Genomic DNA, 19,829 nt, shown 5'->3' on the forward strand with positions numbered 1-19,829 from the left:
CAGCACGTGGGTCATCCACCCTTGGCACCCTGAGCGCTGGGGGCAGTTCTGGGGCCCTCGCTCCAAGAAGGACATTGAAGGGCTGGAGCAGGTCCAGAGAAGGGCAACAAAGCTGGGGAAGGGTCTGGAGAACAGGGCTGGTGAGGAGCAGCTGAGGGAACTGGGGGTGTTTAGTATGGAGGAGGCTGAGGAAAGACTTCATTTCTCTTTATAACAGCTTGAAAGGAGGTTGGAGGGAGCTAGGGGTCAGTCTCTTCTCCCTAGTATATCAGGTGATAGGACAAGAGGAAATGGCCTGAAATTATTCCAGGGCAGGTTTAGGTTGTAGATTAGGAACAATTTCTTCTCTGCAAGAGTGGTCAGGCACTGGAACAGGCTGCCCAGGGAGGTGGTGGAGTCATCATCCCTGGAGGTGTTCAAGAAACCTGTGGCCATGGCACTTTGGGGCACGTTGATGGTTGGACTCGATCTTAGAGATCTTTTCCAACCCAAACAATTCTATGATTCTATGATCCTTGATGCCTGGGACTCTATGTGAGACTCCTGCATGGCTTAGGACTGAGGGCAGCAGCTCACTCAGAAGCAGGCAGTGGGTGAAGTGTGGTGGCACTGCATGACCATCCCCTACACAATGGTTCTGAGGCTACCTACAAGCTCTGGGGTCTTTAATTATATAAATTTTTTATCAGGGCTCACTGTGGACCTCTTTGTTAACCTGAAAAATGACCAACGCTGAAGTGCAGAGAACCTTTGCAGAACTTCCTCAGCATACTTTAATGGTCTATCAGTTTGTGGTTGAATGCAGCACTGATGGCTCCCAAAGTGATTCTGCTCAACTCAGTGACAGAGCCCTGCTAAAAAAGAGGATGGAGCCCAGAGCGTGTGACGGACTCCCCAGGCAGTAAGTTTCTGAGATGAAGGGCAGAGGACCACCTGTGGCTTGTGGTGGGTGATGTACATGGATGTGCTGGCATGGGCCAGGAGCTCACATACCAGTTCATCCCTTTCACTGTAGGGCTGCTCATGCTGCCCTGAGATGCTGCTGTTGCTACCTGGGGCTGTGCAGAGTCCGTGTGTGTGTCACAAAGGGAAAGGGTAATTCCACAAGCCACTTCCCAGCCTCCAAATCAAGGACCAGCTCTTGTGGTCAGTGCTGCTGACAGCAAAGGATCATAAAACTGTGGAATCGTTTTGGCTTGAAGAGACCTTCAAGATTATGGAGTCCAGCCATGAGCTCAGCACTGCCAGGTCACTACCAAACCATGGCCCTCAGCTCCACATCTACACAGCTCTGAAACACCTCCAAGGATGAGGGCTCCATCACTGCCCTGGGCAGCCTGGGCCAAGCCTGGACAACCCTTTTGGGGAAGAAAATGCCCCTCATGTCCAACCTAAACCTCTCCTGGGGCGACTTGAGCCTGTTTCCTCTTGTTAGTAGAGAGAAAAGACCAAACCCCACCTGGCTCCAAGCCCCTTTCAGCAGAGAGCCTGAAGGTCTCACCTCAGCTTCCTTTTGTCTTCCTTTTGGCTAATGTTGCCTGGCCAGAATTTTAGCAGATGTGGGAAGAAGCTCATCCTCTTGCAGTGCGTTGACTACACAGCTCAGGTGGATTTGGCATCCTCAAAGCAAGTGAAATAGAGGCAGAGCATTGTCCTGCAGGGATGAGCAGGATTGTTCTGTGTCTGGAGCTGGTGGTGGCTCATACTCTGGGGACCTTCTTGGAGGGCTGTGCCTGGAACTGGTCCCTCTGCAGTCCCAGGGCTGCAGGAGATGCCCATGGGGCTGGTGTTCTGCTGCTCCTTGGCAGGAAGGTCAGCAGCTGCTCATGTTTCTGCAGGAGCAGAGGCTTCAGGCAGCCAGATTAATTTACAGGAGGTGATTTAATAAGTGTGGGCAGAGAAGTGAGGAGAAAGAGAATTTAATTTCCCTCAGGCACATGGGGACAGGCTCTTTGTTCCACCCAGGCCACCTAATGATGTTTTTCAAGCACAATTGGAGGAATTTTAAATATAATCTAAATGCCTTGTGTGACTCATTCCTCTCCTGACCCAGCAGACCATGTTGCTGTTTACCAGGCAGTGCTGCTGGAGAAGGGTTTCTTGGTCTTCTCAGAAACATCAGGTGAAAACCAAGAGCTCCCCTCTGAGATGAACCTCAGGTAAAAACAACCTGTTCCCAGCATTGCTCTCATCAATAAAGGCTGCTAAGCCAGCAGAGTCTGAACTGGTGCCTGTCAGGTCTCTTACAAGCATTAAGGGGTTGCTGAGACCCCACCTGCAGTGCTGGAGCCAGCTCTGGAGTCCTCAGCACAGCAAAGACATGGACCTGTAGGAGTGGGGCCAGGGGAAGGTGTAGCAGTGATGGGAGGGCTGGAAGCCCTCTGCTGTGAGGCCAGGCTGAGAGAGTTGGGCTTGTTCAGCCTGGAGAAGAGAAGGCTCCAGGGAGACCTTCTGGTGGCCTTGCAGTGCTTGAAGGGCTGAGCAGAAAGCTGGGGACAGACTTTTAAGCAGGGCCTGCTGTCGCAGGATGAGAGATGATGGTTTGAGCTAAAGGAAGGAGATTCAGGCTGGAGAGAAGGGAGAAAAGTTTGATGCTGAGGTTGGTGAGACCCTGGTCCAGGCTGCCCAGAGAGGTAGGAGATGCTCCATCCCTGGAACCATTTCAGGTCAGGTTGTTTAGGGCTCTGAGCAACCTGCTCTGGTTGCAAATGTCCCTGCTGACTGCAGGGGGGGGTGGACTAGATGAACACCCTAGAGGTGTTTAAAATAAGACTGGATGAGGCACTTAGTGCCATGGTTTAGTTGAGTAGCTGGTGTTGGGTGATAGGTTGGACTTGATGATCTTGAAGGTCTTTTCCAACCTGGTTAATTCTGTGTGATTCTGTGATTCTGTAACTTTAGAGGTGACTTCCCACCCAAACCCATCTGTGATTCCACGAGTCTGTACATGCTTTGCTTTCAGGTGGGAAATGCTGAATGAACCTGGACACTCAAAAAAAGAAAAAAAAAGCTTCAGAAAGGCCAAATAAATGATGCTTTTCCAGCAGCTGTGAGAACCTGCTTTGGTAGCTGCAAGATGACAACAGGAGATGTTCTCAGCCGTGGTTGGAAACAGGATGTGGGTGACAGGCGAGCTCTGCGGGGACGCTGCACTGGGTGTTGAGATCAACGTGCCCCAGCCTGCTTGGGGCAGGAAGGAACTCACAGGCAAGCCAAGCAGCTCAGAGAGCAAGAAAGCTCTTCTGAAGTGGCTTTTGTCCTCACAGGGAGCCATCTGGGAGGGTCCTGAGAGGCTGGGCAGGAGGAGGGTGGGCATGTGAGCTACCTCACACAGTGACGCTGTGGGTCATGGGGTTGGGGCTGTGGACCTTCAGTGGAAGAATTGTTCTCACTGACCATGGGGTGGTTGAAGGGTTTGCTTCATTTCCCAGCATCCAAGGGATGACCTTTCTTCTTCTTGCTCCAGCTGGAGCTCACCTCAGAAAGAAGTGCAGCTGCTCTGAAGACTGCAATTCATTTTTAAGCCCAGAACTGTAGTTAATCTGCTGAGTGCTACTGAGCCTGACCTCATAAGGGTTCTTCACCACTTAACAGGGTCTTGTCCATGCCTAGATCTAGGCAACCCCTTCCCAACCTCAAAACCCTACATCAAATGGAGACCTTCTGGTGGCCTTTCAGTGCTTAAAGGGGCTGATGAAAAAGCTGGGGACAGATTTTTGAGCAGGGCCTGTTGTGAGAGGACAAGGGGTAATGATATGAAACTAAAACTCAGGCTGGAGAGAAGGAAAAAATGTTTGACACTGAGAGTGGTGAGAGCCTATCCCAGGCTGCCCAGAGAGGTGGGACATGGCCCATGCCTGGAACCATTCCAGGTCAGGTTGTTTGGGGCTCTGAGCAGCCTGCCCTGGTTGCAGATGTCTCTGCTGACTGCAGGGGGTTGGACTAGATGAGCTTCAGAGGTCCATCATCACCCAAACCAGTCAGGGATTTGATGATCCTACAAAACATTTGAGGAGCTCCTGCATTCCTCTCTTTGGCCTGTGCTCCTGCATGTCCTGGCTTTTGGTCCATCTCAGATGTGCTCAGAGCAGGTCAGGTGGATCCATGACACCAGCAGCTGCATCTCTGCTCGCTTTGGGGGGGTGGCTGCCTTCCTGGGGGCAGTTCTGCTTTCCTGCCCTGTGTTTCCTTTCTCATGCAGCTGCTTTAGAAGGTTCCAAGTGTAGCAGCTGGTCACACCCAGCACTGAGCAGATCACAAACCACAGATGTTGCAGGTCACTGACTGTGTGCTGCCCCTGCCAGGTAAAAGACAAGCACACATGATATGAACCCAAGAATTTACTGCTGTGCTCCCAGCACAGACCAGCTGCAGAAGGCATGGTTGTGCCACCCACAGATAGGGAAACTAAAGCAACCTCACCGTGGGCAGCAGGTCTGCCACAGGAAGCACCACTGCAGTGCAGAGCTGGTGGCCTGAGACAGACTGTGGCAATGCCACCACACTGCCCTTGGCAGTGCCAGGCTGCACAGATGAGAAGAGGTTGTCTAACCAACAGATGGCACCAGGAAAGATCTAAAACTCTTTTAATAGCTTCTTTCAATCAGCAAGGCAGGCAGGCAGGGTCCTGTCCCCATCCCTGTCCCCACAACAGGAGCTTTCGTGGCTCCTGGGTCAGCAGAGCTCCCCATTGGGCATGGTGCCGTGGTTTTAGCTCTGGGTTGTTTCACTTTTGAAGCCTGGCCAGGAGTTTGCCCCACACTCAAGCCCCAGGCTCATGTTGGCTGCACCAAGAAGGGTGCAAGACTGTCACCACCAGCCCATGCCAGGTACCCAGCCTCTCACCATCCCCCTGTGCTGGGCACCCAGCTTCTCCTCCTGAGGGCACCTACCACTGAATGTTGCCAATTCACTTTCAGACCTCACCATCTATTTTTCTTGAACAAGTATTTCCAGCTGCCTGGAGATGTTCAAGGTCAGTTTGGATGAGGTCTTGAGCAACCTGGTTGAGTGGGAGGTGTCCCTGCCCATGGCAGTGGGATTGGAACTGGATGATCTCTGAGGTCCCTTCCAACCCAACCCATTCTAGGATTCCCTGAAGAACACTGAACTCATCTGCATAACAAGGGTGAGAAGGTGTTTGTTTAGAGATGTAAACTCACAGAAGAACAAAACCAGTGGAAGGGCTTTGGATCCATTTCTAATCCAGCTCTGAACTCAACAAGAGGCTTTCCAAAGCCTAAAGCCCAAAGGCTCCAGAACTGTTGCATTAAGTGAGCACACAAAGTCACTCAGGGCAGGAGATTACCCTTACATAACCCTGGCCTGGGAACCAGGGGTGAGATGAGTTCAGCCAGGTCAGAAGAACCCTGGTGCTGCTTGGGTGCTCCCCTCTGGCTCCTGCTCACTGGAGGTCCCACTGGTCACAGGCTCACAGGATGTCAGGGGTTGGAAAGGACCTCTGGAGATCACCTAGTCCAACATCCCTGCCAGAGCAGGACCATAGAATCCAGCATAGGTCACACAGGAACACATCCAGATGGGTCTGGAAAGTCTCCAGAGAAGGAGACTCCACAACCCCTCTGGGCAGCCTGTTCCAGTGCTCTGTGAGCCTCACACTGAAGAAGTTCCTCCTCCTGTTGAGGTGGAACCTCCTGTGCTGGAGTTTCTCTCCATTGCCCCTTGTCCTATGCCAGGGTGCAAGTGAGCAGAGCCTGTCCCCTCCCTCTTGACCCCCAGCCCTCAGATATTGATAAACATTGATTAAATCCCCTCTCAGCCTTCTCCTCTCCAGACTGCACAGCCCCAGGGCTCTCAGCCTCTCCTCACAGGGCAGTGCTCCAGTCCCTTCCTCATCCTGGTAGCTCTCTGTTGGACTCTCTCCAGTAGATCCCTGTCCCTAAGTGTTGATCTCATCTCCTGCCCCTTTGACACGCCTTTAGAGAGACTCTGCTGGTTCTGCAGAAGGGGATTGTGTGTGGGTGTGGAAGAAGCAGCACCACGCTGACCTGCCTGGGCTGCCAGCAGGCAGCAAGCATCCTGTCACCTGCCTGGCTTGGCCTTGGCAGCCTGAGACCTCAGTTCCCATCTTGCCACAAAACATCACTTTGGCTGTGCTTTTGGGTTTCATCTTCTCTCCCTGGGAGAGCCCTGGCAGCCAATCCCTGAAGTTGAGCTTCACTTAGCAGGTGACTGAGTGGTGGGGAATGGAGTTAAATCCAGTCAGTGGCCCCTCACAGGTGGTGTTCCTCAGGGCTCAGCACTGGGGCCAGTTCTCTGTGGTGTCCTTGTCAGTGAGCTGGATGAGGGGATTGAGTGCACCCCTCTGAAAGTTTGTGGAAGACAAGTTGGGTGGGAATGTTGATCTGCTGGAGGGTAGGAGGCTCTACAGAGGGACCTGGAATGGCTGGATCAGTGGGCCAAGGCCAACACTATCAGGGTCAAGAAGGCTAAGTGTTGGGTCCTGCACTTGGGACATGACGACTCCTGCTTGGGGCAGAGCGGCTGGAAACCACCTGGTAGAAAAGGACCTGGAAGTATTGGTTGCAGCAGCTGAAGAAAAGCCAAGGTGTGCACAGGTGGCCAAGAAGGCCACCAGCATCCTAGCCTGGATCAGCAATGTGTGGCCAGCAGGAGTAGCGCAGGGATTGTCTCCCTGGACTGGGCACTGGGTTCAGTGCTGGGTGTTGAGGGCTGGAGTATGTCCAGAGCAGTGCAACAAAGCTGGTGAAGGGTTTGGAAAACAGGGCTGGTGAGGAGCAGCTGAGGGAACTGGGGGTGTTTAGCCTGCAGAAGAGGAGGCTGAGGGGGGACCTCATTGCTCTCTAAGCTCCCTGAAAGGAGGTTGGAGTTAGGTGGGGGTTGGTCTCTCCTCCCAAGGAACAAGTGACAGAACAAGAGGAAATGGCCTCAGGTTGCACCAAGGGAGGTTTAGGTTGGACTTGAGGAACAATTTCTTCCTTAAAAGGGTTGTCCAGGCTTGGCCCAGGCTGTTCAGGTCAGTGGTGGAGTCCCTGTCCCTGGAGGGGTTTCAAAGCAGTGGAGATGTGGTGCTGAGGGCCATGGTTTAGTGGTGACCTGGCAGTGCTGGGTTCATGGTTGGTCTCCACGATCTTGAAGACCTCTTCCAACCCAAACTATTCCATGATTCTGTGACGGGGCAGGAGGTGGCCAGGCTGAGCCTGTGGCAGAGGAGCATGTCCCTGTGCCGTGAGCAGGCCATGTGTCCTCCCAAGCAGCTGGCTTGTCCCTGAGTGGTGCAGAATGTGGGCATTGTGTGGGCATGGTCCGGCCAGGTTTAGGGGCACACAAACCCATGGGGAATGTTAAGAGGGTTTAGGTGGCCGCAGCACAGGGGGCAGCGGTCACCCCCCGGGGATTAGGGGGCAGAACAATGGTGGTCCCTGTGAGCCGGCGGGGACACAAAGGGCCATTGTCCCCCGAGCACAAGATCGCTGTTTGTTCGCGGGGGCGGAGGGGCCGAGGGAGCCGCGCTCGGTGCCAGCGCGCTGCCGCCTGCCTCAGATTGTTTGTTGATGGGCATCAAAAGGCTGCATTTAATTATGCAACGGGAGCAGCCTCAGCAGGGCCAGGTGCTGATTGGTCTCCCCATGGCCAGAGCCCGCTGGCCACCCCTCGGCACAGCTGATGGTGCCACCGCGCAGAGGGGACGCGTCCTGACCGTCCGCCCGGGGGAGCGAGCCCCGGGGAGAAGGGGCGAGGACCGGCGCTCCCCACCCCGGGGTGCAGGAGCGGGGCCCCCGGAGGTGCTTTGCCCCGACGGGTGGGCACGGCAAGGGTGCTCAGCATGACAGAAGAAGCGCCGGTGGCATCCACCATGCCTGAGTGCAACGGGAGCTTAGCCCCGGAGAAGGGCCCGCTGCGGGGAGTGGAGGTCATCGATGAGAGAGCAAAGCCTGCGGGGACAGGTCCCTACCTGACCACGGACACCAGCCTGAACACTCCACCTGCCGGAGAAAACCAGCAGGAGAACAGAAACTCTTTGGCACAGGGCATAGTTCACGAGCTTCTGGATGGAGAGAAGCAATGTGAAGGTAGGTACAAGGCTGTCTTTCTTCAAGGCAAAAAAACCTCCTTCCCCAAAAGGGAAATGGCCTCAAGGTGCTCCAGGGAAGGTTAGGTTGGACATGAGGAACTATTTCCTCCCCAAAAGGGTTGTCCAGGCCTGGCCCAGGCTGCCCAGGGATGGAGTCCCCATCCCTGGAGGAGTTTCAAAGCCATGGAGATGTGGTGCTTATGGACATAGATTAGTGGTGACCTGGCAGTGCTGGGTTAAGGGTTGGACTTGATGATCTTAAAGGTCTCTTCCAACTGAAAGGACTCTATGATCCCATGACTGTTTGGAAAGAAAACCTCTGTGTTGTGTACAGCCAGGATGGACTTTGTGTATGAGACAAGGTCCCAAGCCATGGTGGTTGTGACAGTAACTCAGAGTTAGGGACAGATTTGATCTTGCAGTTACCCAGGACAGGACGAAACGAGCAATTTCTTCACCTGCCCTGGATCTGCTGCCAGTCTGCCACCATTCACCCCAGCTTCCCTCCCTGACTGCTCCAGCAGCCCATGCCTTCTGCTTTGTGTCTCCCGTAGAGAAGCAAGAGGACAACAGTGAGATGTTACAGCAGGGAGCAGCTGGCACCCAGGACATGGAGCTGGCAGGCCAGGAGCCAGAGGAAGGTAAAATGGCAAACGCTGTGGGATGTGAGGTTCTCCTGCAATGGGCAGCCTCCAAAGGCAGTGATACACAGAGGTCATGATGGGTTTGAATTCAGTCAGCCCCTGATCTTCTGGAGAGCAGTGACTCACAGACTGCATCGGGTTGGAAGGGACCCTCAAAGGTCACCTTGTCCAACATCCCTGCAGTCAGCAGGGACATCTCTGACTAGATCAGGCTGCCCAGGGCCACATCAAGGCTGATCTTGAATGTCTCCAGGGATGAGGATCTCCACCACATCCCTGAGCAACCTGTTCTAGTGTTCCACCACCCTCATTGTGAAGAACTTCCCTCCTTAAGGTCCAAATTTCCTCCTTATGTCCATCTGTAGAGTTGCCTTAGAAAATGTGGCTGGTGTCTTTCTTCCTGAGGCTTGCATGTACCTCCATGACCATGGACTATTGAAGCACCATAGAGTCTTCAACCAGGAGGTCTCCTACAGCCCTGTGAGGCTGGGAGGTGCTTTATCTTCTGCTCCATGCTGGGGAGCTCAGAGGACAGCCTAGGGAGGCTGTCAGTCAGAAATGTTCAGCCTCAACCCCCAAATCCTTCTCCTGCCTGACTCACCAAGTGTCTAACCCCTGCTGGCACCCAAGCATGTAGCAGAAAGCTGCTCTCCTAAACATCTGCTCCTGGGTTTCTTTACTCAATCCTAGGTGAAAATGATAGAAATCAGCTGGAGCCCATGCTGGACCATATAGCTGCCTCGGTGGTGAGCAGCTCATTAAAGCCTGGTGACTCTCTAGACAGAGATGGACACATTTATATACTCTGTGCAAAGTGCATCCCCTGCTCAGAACATGTCCTCTCCTCCCAAAGTATTTGCTCCTCAAGACTGCTCCTCAGGGAGGACTTTATTGACCACCATTAAAGGAGGACGGCTGCACCTCCATGTGCGTGGCCTTTCAGCATTGCTGCCCTTCCACATTTCCCACCCATGGGCTCTGGCCCAGCTGGTTGATTTTTGGTGGCTACAGAATGAGGGGAAGCTTGGCTGTGGGGCTGCTGCTGCTCTTCTCCTCACCATTGACCTGTGGGTTTGCTCCACTTCTAGCACCCGGCTGGGCTGGGTCCCTCTTGCCACTTCCACACCCACTGGCAGCACTAAGTTGGTATTTTCTGTGTGTCACCTGGCACATCAGTACTAAACCCTTCCTTAGAGAGGCAACCTGGAGTAGCTGTGGCAGTCCTGGCACAGCCAGCACCATGGAATGAAGCTCTAAGAGATGTTCAGGCCATGCCCTGCACACAGAAACTTTGCTTTGCCCAGAAAAAGGAAAAGGAAAAATAATACCTGAACCTTTGTCAGGGTCAAAATAACATTTGAGAGCAGCTGCCCAGGCTGTGAGGAGGTGGAACTCCATGGATGGAGCTGTGCTTGCTTTATGAGTGCACAACAGAACCTATCAACCCCCTGCACAGCCCCCTTCCCCGCTAGCCACAAGCACTGCAGCTCCCAGCAGCAGGCAGCTCTTTAGTACCCAAACTAATTTGCTCTAATTAATGCTCAGGACCCCACAGGCAAAGCCTTGAATAGATCATTTGTTGAGATGTTTAATGTGGGACAAACAGGACAGGCAGGAGGTGGTCACCACAGCCTGGTGGGCCACCTCTGAAGGAGGAATGTGGCTCAAAGGTCCTGCTACATGCCCAGCACAGTCCTGTGGTGGGGGCTGCCCCGCAGGGAGGGGGTGCAGCTCCAGAATGGGGAGTTTGGCTCTTTGAGCCCAAGCTGAGGGCTTTGGGAACAGTGTCTGGAAGGCGGCACAGCAGAATCTTGCAGAAGGGTGTTTGCCAGCCATGGATCCAAGGGCAGGAGCAGATCTGCAGGGTGGCAGTGCCTGTGATCCTGGGGTGCAGGGAGGGATGCTGAGCTGCTTGCCCCTCCCCAAGGCTGGACCGTGGGCATCTGCATCACCTCCACTTCTACAGAAGGGACATGGGGAGGGCTCCCTGGGGAGAGTGGCACAAAAGAGCTGGGCAGGTGGCCTTAAGCAGTGAGTTTGGGGAGGCACAAAGCCTTCCTAGAGCACACTTGAGCATCTGTCCACCCTGGAGATGTGGGCACTCCTCACCAGGTGGCTCCAAAGGATGGGGCTTTGGTGGCAGATGGTGATAAGTCACCAAGCCTCATGCTGCATGGACAGGGTGTAGGGCATGGAGGTGGTGCTGAGCCTGTCCTCACCCCCATGTGTTCTGTCTGCTGCAGGGCTGGGCAGTGAGGAGACCTCTGTGAGCAGTGGGGAGCTGGGGCTGGCGGCCACTCCTGACAGGGAAGTGGTGGAGACCCCCACGGCCAGCACCGATGGGAGAGGGAACACAACTGAGGAAGAAGCAGAGGAGGAGGAAGAGGACACAGAAGAGGATGAAGTTCAGGTGATAGACATCAAGAAGGAGAACAGCGAGGTGTCCCACCTAAACCTGGCAGGCAGCGGCAAGGAGGCATCTCCCCCGAGCACCCCTGGCTGCAACCCCTCCCAGGTGGAGAAAGGCACAGAGCAGCCCAGCCTGGGGAAGAGGAACGACATCTCCAGACACAGCTACTCCAGGTACAACACAATCTCCTACCGCAGGATCCGGAAAGGAAACACCAAGCAGCGCATCGACGAGTTCGAGTCCATGATGCACTTGTGAACTGAGGTGGGGCACGGCCTGGCCAGCTGCCCAGGCACTTGGCTTTGGGTTTCTCTTTGTGTGTGTCCTCCCACCCCCCAGAGGTGCCTCCTCACACCACACCAGGTCACTGCTTCTCTCCTTTTTGTACATGCTTTGGTGACTCCCCGTGACCGTGGGGCGGGCAGGGGCGGCTGCAGCGCCACGGAATAAATAATCCCTTTGCTAAATCCAACCCCTTGGGTCCAAGGTTCTTCCTCTTCTTTTCTCTCCAGCTCCTGGACGTTAGGAACCATTTCTTTGCTGCAAGAGTGGTCAGGCACTGGAACAGGCTGCCCAGGGAGGTGGTGGAGTCCCCATCCCTGGAGGTGTTCAAGAAGTGTGCAGGTGTGGTGCTCTAGGGTATAGTTTAGTGGTCAGGGTGGTTGGGTTATGGTTGGACTCGATGATCTTAAAGGTCTTTTCCAGCCCTAATGATTCTATGTAGCCACACTCAGACAATGGATTGTCTTCAGCTGGCTGGGGCTTGCTCTAGCAGCCACCACAGATGTGGCCCATGCTGTCAGAGGCGCTGGGCATGAGTTGGCAGCACAGCAGCTTGGTGACACTGCCCAGGGCAGGGTAAGGAATACAAGAGATGCCTGTTTGCCACTCCAGTGTGCTCCTCTCTATTGTCTGCCCCTGCTGGCACCTCCTTGTCTGCCCCTGCCAGCCACCTCCTGCCAGGCACTACCCACTGCCACCTTCTGCTGTGCTACAGACAGGTCTGAGAGTCACAGTATCACAGAATCACAGAATGGTAGGGATTGGAAGGGACATCTAGAGATCATTGAGTCCAACCCCCCTGCCAAAGCAGCATCACCTAAGGCAGGTCACACAGGAACACATTCAGGTGAGTTTGGAAGCTCTCCAGAGAAGGAGACTCCACAACCTCTCTGGAAAACCTGCCCCAGGGCTCCAGCACCCTCACAGCAAAGAAGTTGCTCCTCACGTTGAGGAGGAACTTCCTGTGTCCCAGCTTGCACCTGTAGTTCCTTGTCCTATCACTGGCACCTTCATCTTGACACTCACCCCTCAGATATCTACAGACATTAGTAAGATCCCCTCTCAGTCTTCTTAAGGCTAAACAGCCCCAGCTCTCTCAGCCTTTCTTCCCAGGAGAGGTGTTCAAGTCCCTTCATCATCCTCATAGCCTCCATTGAACTCTCTCCAGCACATATGTCTATCTCTCTTGAAGAGGGAAGACTCTCCTGCTGAGCTTTAAGGTCCAGCCTGGCCCCCTTTGCTTTCTAACCTTCCTCTCAGGAGCAGTCTAGGTGCAGCTGGATCCAAGCTTAGCCCTCTGCAAAGCACAGACTGGGCTCCAGGTTCAGCCCCAGAGTTGGTTTGTTTCATCTCAAGCTGGTGCCTCTGGAGTGGGACTCCCAACAAAGAAGTCCCTGGACAGTGAGCCCATCACAACCTAAATACTTGGGGACAGTCTTTGATAGGGACAGACTTTTGAGCAGGGCCTGTTGTGACAGGACAAGGGGTGATGGTTTGAACTAAAAGAAGGAGATTCAAACTAGATGGAAGAAATGTTTGGTGCTGAGGGTGGTGAGACCCTGGCCCAGGTTGCCCAGAGAGGTGAGAGATGCCCCATCCCTGGAACCATTGCACGTCAGGTTGTTTGGGGCTCTGAGCAACCTGCTCTAGTTGCAGATGTCTCTGCTGAGTGCAGGGGGGTTGGACTGGATGACCTTGAGAGGTCCCTTCCCACCCAGCCCATTCCATGATTCTAAGGGCTGCCTCATTTTTCACAGGGTGAGGGATCTCATGGCCTAAGTACAAGCTGGGCAGAAGTTCAATGCCTGTGACCTCAGAGTTTAGTCCAGCTGCTCATGCTAAGCAAGCAACCCATGCCCATCAAAGCCAAACAGGCTTCAATTCAACCTAATTTTCAAGTGATGACAGAATGATGGGCTACAAGTGAATTCTTTTCATCCCCCACATGCTGGTGGGATGGGAACATCTGCATTTGTGGGTCTGCTGAGTGAAGAAAGATGAGAAGACATCAGGGTTCCTCTTTCCCCACTGCCATCCCTAACATCTTCTAGGGGCACCTGGGTTCCTTATGCAGCACTGAGTCAGCACCAGACAGGACTGGTGCTTAGAGAGTTGACACCATGGGTGTCTTCAGAACAGGCTGCCCAGAGCTATGATGCAGTCCCCATCCCTGGAGGGGTTCCAACGCTGTGGAAATGTGGTGCTGAGGGATCTGGTTGAGTACAGCTGGCAGTGCTGGGTTAATGGTTGATCTTAAAGGTCTCTTCCAACTAAGACAATTCTATGAGTCTATGATGTTCCTTGCCTACTGCATTCCTCATCACAGGTACCACCAAGCCAGCCCACCTGAAGTCATGGTTCCAGCCAGCCCCACAAAAAGCAGCTCCTTTTCCCCACTGCCTCCCTCCCCAGCCCTGAGGGGCTCACCCCTCACCTGCCCCAGGGGCACCCACCCTCCCCAGCTGTGGGCATTGCCATCAGTGGTGCCCAGCTGTGGGGGCAGAGGAGCTCTGGGGAGGTGGCACCTCTGATGTCTGAGTTGGGGCTAAGCTTTGCAGATGTTATCCTTCATGTGGAGGTGTTGAGAGCAGCTGAGAGAGGTAGAGGAGGTAAGGACCGTGCTAGACTCCAGATGCTGTGGCCTCCATCATGAGCTGCTTTGAGGGTTGGTTTGACATCTCCAGCAGCACTGAGCATTGCTGGGACGTTGCCTTGCTCTGCACAAAGGCAATGGTTTGTCGGTGACGTGGCAACAACTATCAATGCTCAAATTCTGTGCTGTCCATGGCAGACACAGCTCCTGTTGTGCTATTCAGAGTTGTTTGTTTGCTCTCTGCCCTCTGTGACCTCAGAGCTCTGCTTGTATGGACTCATACTGTGGGCTTGTTTGCCCAGGGCCAGCTGCTCACTGCTCCTAGAGGAGCTGCACATTTCTCCTGGGGACGTGACCACCGCTGGGCTTGGGGAATCACTGAGGTTCTGGCTGGCAAAGTGCTCTGAGCTGCCCAGCCCCTGCTTCAAGTACCTGCACACCTGAGAAGGGCAAGGAAGCTGGGGAAGGGGCTGGAGAACAGGGCTGGTGAGGAGCAGCTGAGAGAACTGGGGGTGTTTAGTCTGGAGGAGGCTTGAGGGGAGACCTCATTGCTCTCTACAGCTCCATGAAAGGAGGTTGAAGTGAGGTGGGGGTTGGTCTCTTCTCCCTAGTGTCAGATGATAAAATGAGAGGAAAGGGCCTCAAATTGTGCCAGGGGAGGTTTAGGCTGGACATGAGGAACAATTTGTTTGCTGCAAGAGTGGTCAGGCTTTGGAACAGGCTGCCCAGGGAGGTGGTGGAATCACCATCCCTGGAGGTGTTCAAGGAATGTGTGGTCATGGCACTGTGGGACATGGTTTGATGGCCAATGGTGGTATTAGGAGAACAGTTGGACTCATTGATCTTAGAGTTTTTTTCCAGCTGAAACAATTCTATGATTCTGCAAGGTGGGGCTGGTGACCACTGCCTCCTTGACATGCTGTCTGGCTTGAATTGTGCTTCAGAATCCCAGTGTGTGAAGGTTGGATTCCCTGTGGACATCATCCAGTCTAACTCCCTTCTCTGCTAAAGCAGGGGCACCCACAGCAGCTTGCCCAGGAGCACCATGGCCAGGTGGCTTTGGAAGCTCTCCAGAGAAGGAGACTCCACAACCTCTCTGGCCAGCCTGCTCCAGGTCTCCAGCACCCTCACACCAAACAACTTTCTCCTCATCTTCAGGTGGAACCTCCTGGCCTCCAGTTTGTGCCCACTGCCCCTTGTCCTGTCCCTGGGCACCACTGAGCAGAGTCTGGCCCCAGCCTCTTGCCCCCCACAGCTCCTTTAGCTCTTGCTGAGCATTGCTCAGCTCCCCTCTGGGGCTGCTCTTCTGCAGGCTCCACAGCCCCAGGGCTCTCAGCCTCTCCTCCTCACAGAGATGTTCCAGGCTCATCAGCATTTCTCTAGCATCCAATCATGACCCCTGCAGTTCAGGGTAGCTACAGGTGGAAGCAGACCGTGCTGTGCTCTGTCCCTCCCCTCCACAGCTCAGGAGCTCTTTATTCTCCTTTGGGAAAGCTCTGCCTCTTTCCTATTGCTGGCATGTGGGACAATGGTGGCTCCCAACTCCAGGCCAAGTGGGTCCTTCCCACCCATGGGATTTCCCTCCTTTCCTTAACACTCACAAAGCCTGCACAGCCCCAGACAAGCCCAGCACCATCACTGAGATTCATAGAATCCTAGAATGGCTTGGGTTGGAAGGGACCTTAATGATCATCTAGTTCTGTGGGCAGGGACACCTTCCACTAGCCCAGGTTGCTCTAGGGCCCATTCAGAGGGCATCAACAATAGAACACAGAGCAGTGGGCAGCTGGCCAGGAGGAGCAAGGTGCCCATCACCAGGTTTGGAGAACAGGCTCTTGTTTCTGGGCAACCAGGCTTGGCTGGTCCAAACTGAGCACTTCTCAGTGTTGGGTCAGAGCTGGGTCACTGCTCACTGCCAGCCACACCCTGGGCATGCTCCAGTCCTTAAGGGAAAGATACCAAGAGGGAAGGCAGTAGGCAGACACCAGAAGAAGAAGTGAGCAGGCAGACATCAGGAGATAGAAGTGAGCAGGCAGACACCAGGAGATAGAAGTGAGCAGGCAGACACCAGGAGATAGAAGTGAGCAGGCAGACACCAGGAGATAGAAGTGAGCAGGCAGACACCAGGAGATAGAAGTGAGCAGGCAGACACCAGGAGATAGAAGTGAGCAGGCAGACATCAGGAGACAGAAGTGAGCAGGCAGGCACCAGGAGATAGAAGTGAGCAGGCAGGCACCAGGAGACAGAAGTGAGCAGGCAGGCACCAGGAGACAGAAGTGAGCAGGCAGCCATCAGGAGCTGGAAGTGAGCAGGCAGGCATCAGGGGAAGGGAAGCAAGTGACAAGCCTGGCTATGGGATGTGACCCTGACATGTGCCTGCTTGGAGCCTGCTCAGTGACAAGTGACTGAATGTCAGCACATGGCAGCTGATGGAGTCCAGGCAGACACCAGGAGACAGAAGTGAGCAGGCAGACACCAGGAGATAGAAGTGAGCAGGCAGACATCAGGAGACAGAAGTGAGCAGGCAGACATCAGGAGACAGAAGTGAGCAGGCAGACACCAGGGGATAGAAGTGAGCAGGCAGACACCAGGGGATAGAAGTGAGCAGGCAGACACCAGGGGATAGAAGTGAGCAGGCAGACACCAGGAGATAGAAGTGAGCAGGCAGACACCAGGAGATAGAAGTGAGCAGGCAGACACCAGGAGATAGAAGTGAGCAGGCAGACACCAGGAGATAGAAGTGAGCAGGCAGGCACCAGGAGATAGAAGTGAGCAGGCAGACACCAGGAGATAGAAGTGAGCAGGCAGGCATCAGGAGATAGAAGTGAGCAGGCAGACATCAGGAGATAGAAGTGAGCAGGCAGACACCAGGGGATAGAAGTGAGCAGGCAGACATCAGGAGATAGAAGTGAGCAGGCAGACACCAGGAGACAGAAGTGAGCAGGCAGGCATCAGGAGATAGAAGTGAGCAGGCAGACATCAGGGGATAGAAGTGAGCAGGCAGACATCAGGAGATAGAAGTGAGCAGGCAGACACCAGGAGACAGAAGTGAGCAGGCAGGCATCAGGAGATAGAAGTGAGCAGGCAGACATCAGGAGATAGAAGTGAGCAGGCAGACATCAGGAGATAGAAGTGAGCAGGCAGGCATCAGGAGATAGAAGTGAGCAGGCAGGCATCAGGAGACAGAAGTGAGCAGGCAGACATCAGGAGACAGAAGTGAGCAGGCAGGCATCAGGAGCTGGAAGTGAGCAGGCAGAGACCAGGAGATAGAAGTGAGCAGGCAGACATCAGGAGATAGAAGTGAGCAGGCAGACACCAGGAGATAGAAGTGAGCAGGCAGGCACCAGGAGATAGAAGTGAGCAGGCAGACATCAGGAGATAGAAGTGAGCAGGCAGACACCAGGAGACAGAAGTGAGCAGGCAGGCACCAGGAGATAGAAGTGAGCAGGCAGACACCAGGAGATAGAAGTGAGCAGGCAGGCACCAGGAGATAGAAGTGAGCAGGCAGACACCAGGAGATAGAAGTGAGCAGGCAGGCATCAGGAGATAGAAGTGAGCAGGCAGACATCAGGAGATAGAAGTGAGCAGGCAGACACCAGGAGATAGAAGTGAGCAGGCAGACATCAGGAGATAGAAGTGAGCAGGCAGGCACCAGGAGATAGAAGTGAGCAGGCAGACACCAGGAGATAGAAGTGAGCAGGCAGACATCAGGAGATAGAAGTGAGCAGGCAGACACCAGGAGACAGAAGTGAGCAGGCAGGCATCAGGAGATAGAAGTGAGCAGGCAGACACCAGGGGATAGAAGTGGGCAGGCAGACATCAGGAGATAGAAGTGAGCAGGCAGGCATCAGGAGATAGAAGTGAGCAGGCAGACATCAGGAGATAGAAGTGAGCAGGCAGACATCAGGAGATAGAAGTGAGCAGGCAGACACCAGGAGATAGAAGTGAGCAGGCAGACATCAGGAGATAGAAGTGAGCAGGCAGGCACCAGGAGATAGAAGTGAGCAGGCAGACACCAGGAGATAGAAGTGAGCAGGCAGGCATCAGGAGCTGGAAGTGAGCAGGCAGACATCAGGAGACAGAAGTGAGCAGGCAGGCACCAGGAGATAGAAGTGAGCAGGCAGACATCAGGAGATAGAAGTGAGCAGGCAGACACCAGGGGATAGAAGTGAGCAGGCAGGCATCAGGAGCTGGAAGTGAGCAGGCAGACATCAGGAGACAGAAGTGAGCAGGCAGGCACCAGGAGATAGAAGTGAGCAGGCAGGCACCAGGAGACAGAAGTGAGCAGGCAGGCATCAGGAGCTGGAAGTGAGCAGGCAGGCACCAGGGGAAGGGAAGCAAGTGACAAGCCTGGCTATGGGATGTGACCCTGACATGTGCCTGCTTGGAGCCTGCTCAGTGACAAGTGACTGAATGTCAGCACATGGCAGCTGATGGAGTCCAGGCTCCTGACAGAAGATGACTGCACAAACATCATCTCTGTCATCTCCCTGATGGTGACTGCAGGCTTAGGGCACTGAAGGAGGCAGAGGAAATCGGGAGGACAGGTGGAACAGGAGCCAAGTGGGAAGATCTGCTGGGTCACTCCACCTTGTGGCAGACTCAGGCTGCCAGACACTGTCACCATGGAGCCATCATCATGTCAGAGGTACACTTGTGGGGCCTTCTGAACAACCCAGGCGGAAGTATGAGAGGGTTTGGGAATGTGGGATGGTGGAGGCTTGGCTGTGGTCACCAGCAGGGTGCAAACCGGCATGCTCAGCCCTGTGTATCCCCAGCAGCTGGTGCTGGAGAAGCCTTTACCCCCAGCACAGGGCAGCAGGGCAGGAGAAGAGCTCCTGGCCCCAGTACTGCCACAGCAGGACCAGGGGCAGCCTCCCAGAGTGGGAACTGCCCAATGGGAATGATGGAAGAAATTCTGCCTGGGACAAGTTGGTGCTGCAGATCCTGGAAGAGGATTGATCCTCCTGTCAGACCTGTCTTCCCCAAAAGTGCTGATGGCTTTTGGAGATAACTGGTTTCACAGAGTCATGGAATCCCAGACTGGTTTGGGTGGGAAGAGATCTTTGAAAGCCATCTAGTCCAAACCCCCTGCAGTCAGCAGGGACAGCTGCAGCTAGAGCAGGTTGCTCAGAGCCACAGCCTGACCTGGAATGGTTCCAGGGATGGGGCATCTACCACCTCTCTGGGCAACCTGGGCCAGGCTCTCACCAGCCTCAGTGTCAAACATTTCTCCCTTCTCTCCAGTCTCAGTCTCCCTCTTTTAGATTCAGACCATCACCCCTTGTCCTGCCAGAACAGGCCCTGCTCAAAAGTCTGTCCTCCGCGTTTTGCTCAGCCCTTTAAGCACTGAAAGATCTCCCTGGAGCCTCCTCTTCTCCAGGCTGAACAAGTCCAACTCTCTCAGCCTGGTCTCACAGCAGCAGGCTTCCAGCCCTCCCAGCATTGTTGTGGCCTCCTCTGGCCCCACTGCAACAGGTCCCTGTCTCTCCAGAGCTGCCCCAGCACTGCAGGTGGGGTCTCAGCAGAGCACAGCAGAGGGGCAGAATCCCCTCCCTGTCCCTGCTGCCCACACTGCTGGGGATCAGCCCAAGACACAGCTGGGGCTGGGCTGGGCATGCACAGTGCCAGCTCACATCCAGCTTTGCACCCACCAGCACCCCCACCACCAGGCTCCAGCTCAGGCCCCATTACACCCCAAGAAGCCTGGCAAGAAGCAGGACAAGCCCTCACAGCTCCTCTCTCCTCCAAGCAAAGCAAGGCACACGTGTCCTGACTGGCACATGAGAGCTTGTTGAGTCTTCCACAGCCCCTGGTCTACCTCAGCTCCTGGGCAGCTCATTG

At 54.5% G+C, this 19,829-nt stretch overlaps 1 protein-coding gene across 1 annotated transcript; it reads left to right on the forward strand.

Annotated features, from left to right (window-relative positions):
- The first annotated feature begins 7,807 nt into the window (after positions 1 to 7,807).
- On the forward strand, positions 7,808 to 11,368 carry ERMN (ermin). The gene is made up of 3 exons (XM_054381265.1): positions 7,808 to 8,054; positions 8,611 to 8,697; positions 10,944 to 11,368. The coding sequence occupies exons 1-3, from the start codon at positions 7,808 to 7,810 to the stop codon at positions 11,366 to 11,368; spliced, it is 759 nt and encodes a 252-aa protein (XP_054237240.1).
- Positions 11,369 to 19,829: the final 8,461 nt, after the last annotated feature.

The sequence above is a fragment of the Indicator indicator genome, chromosome 5 (assembly GCF_027791375.1).
Source record: "Indicator indicator isolate 239-I01 chromosome 5, UM_Iind_1.1, whole genome shotgun sequence".
NCBI classification, from domain to species: domain Eukaryota; kingdom Metazoa; phylum Chordata; class Aves; order Piciformes; family Indicatoridae; genus Indicator; species Indicator indicator.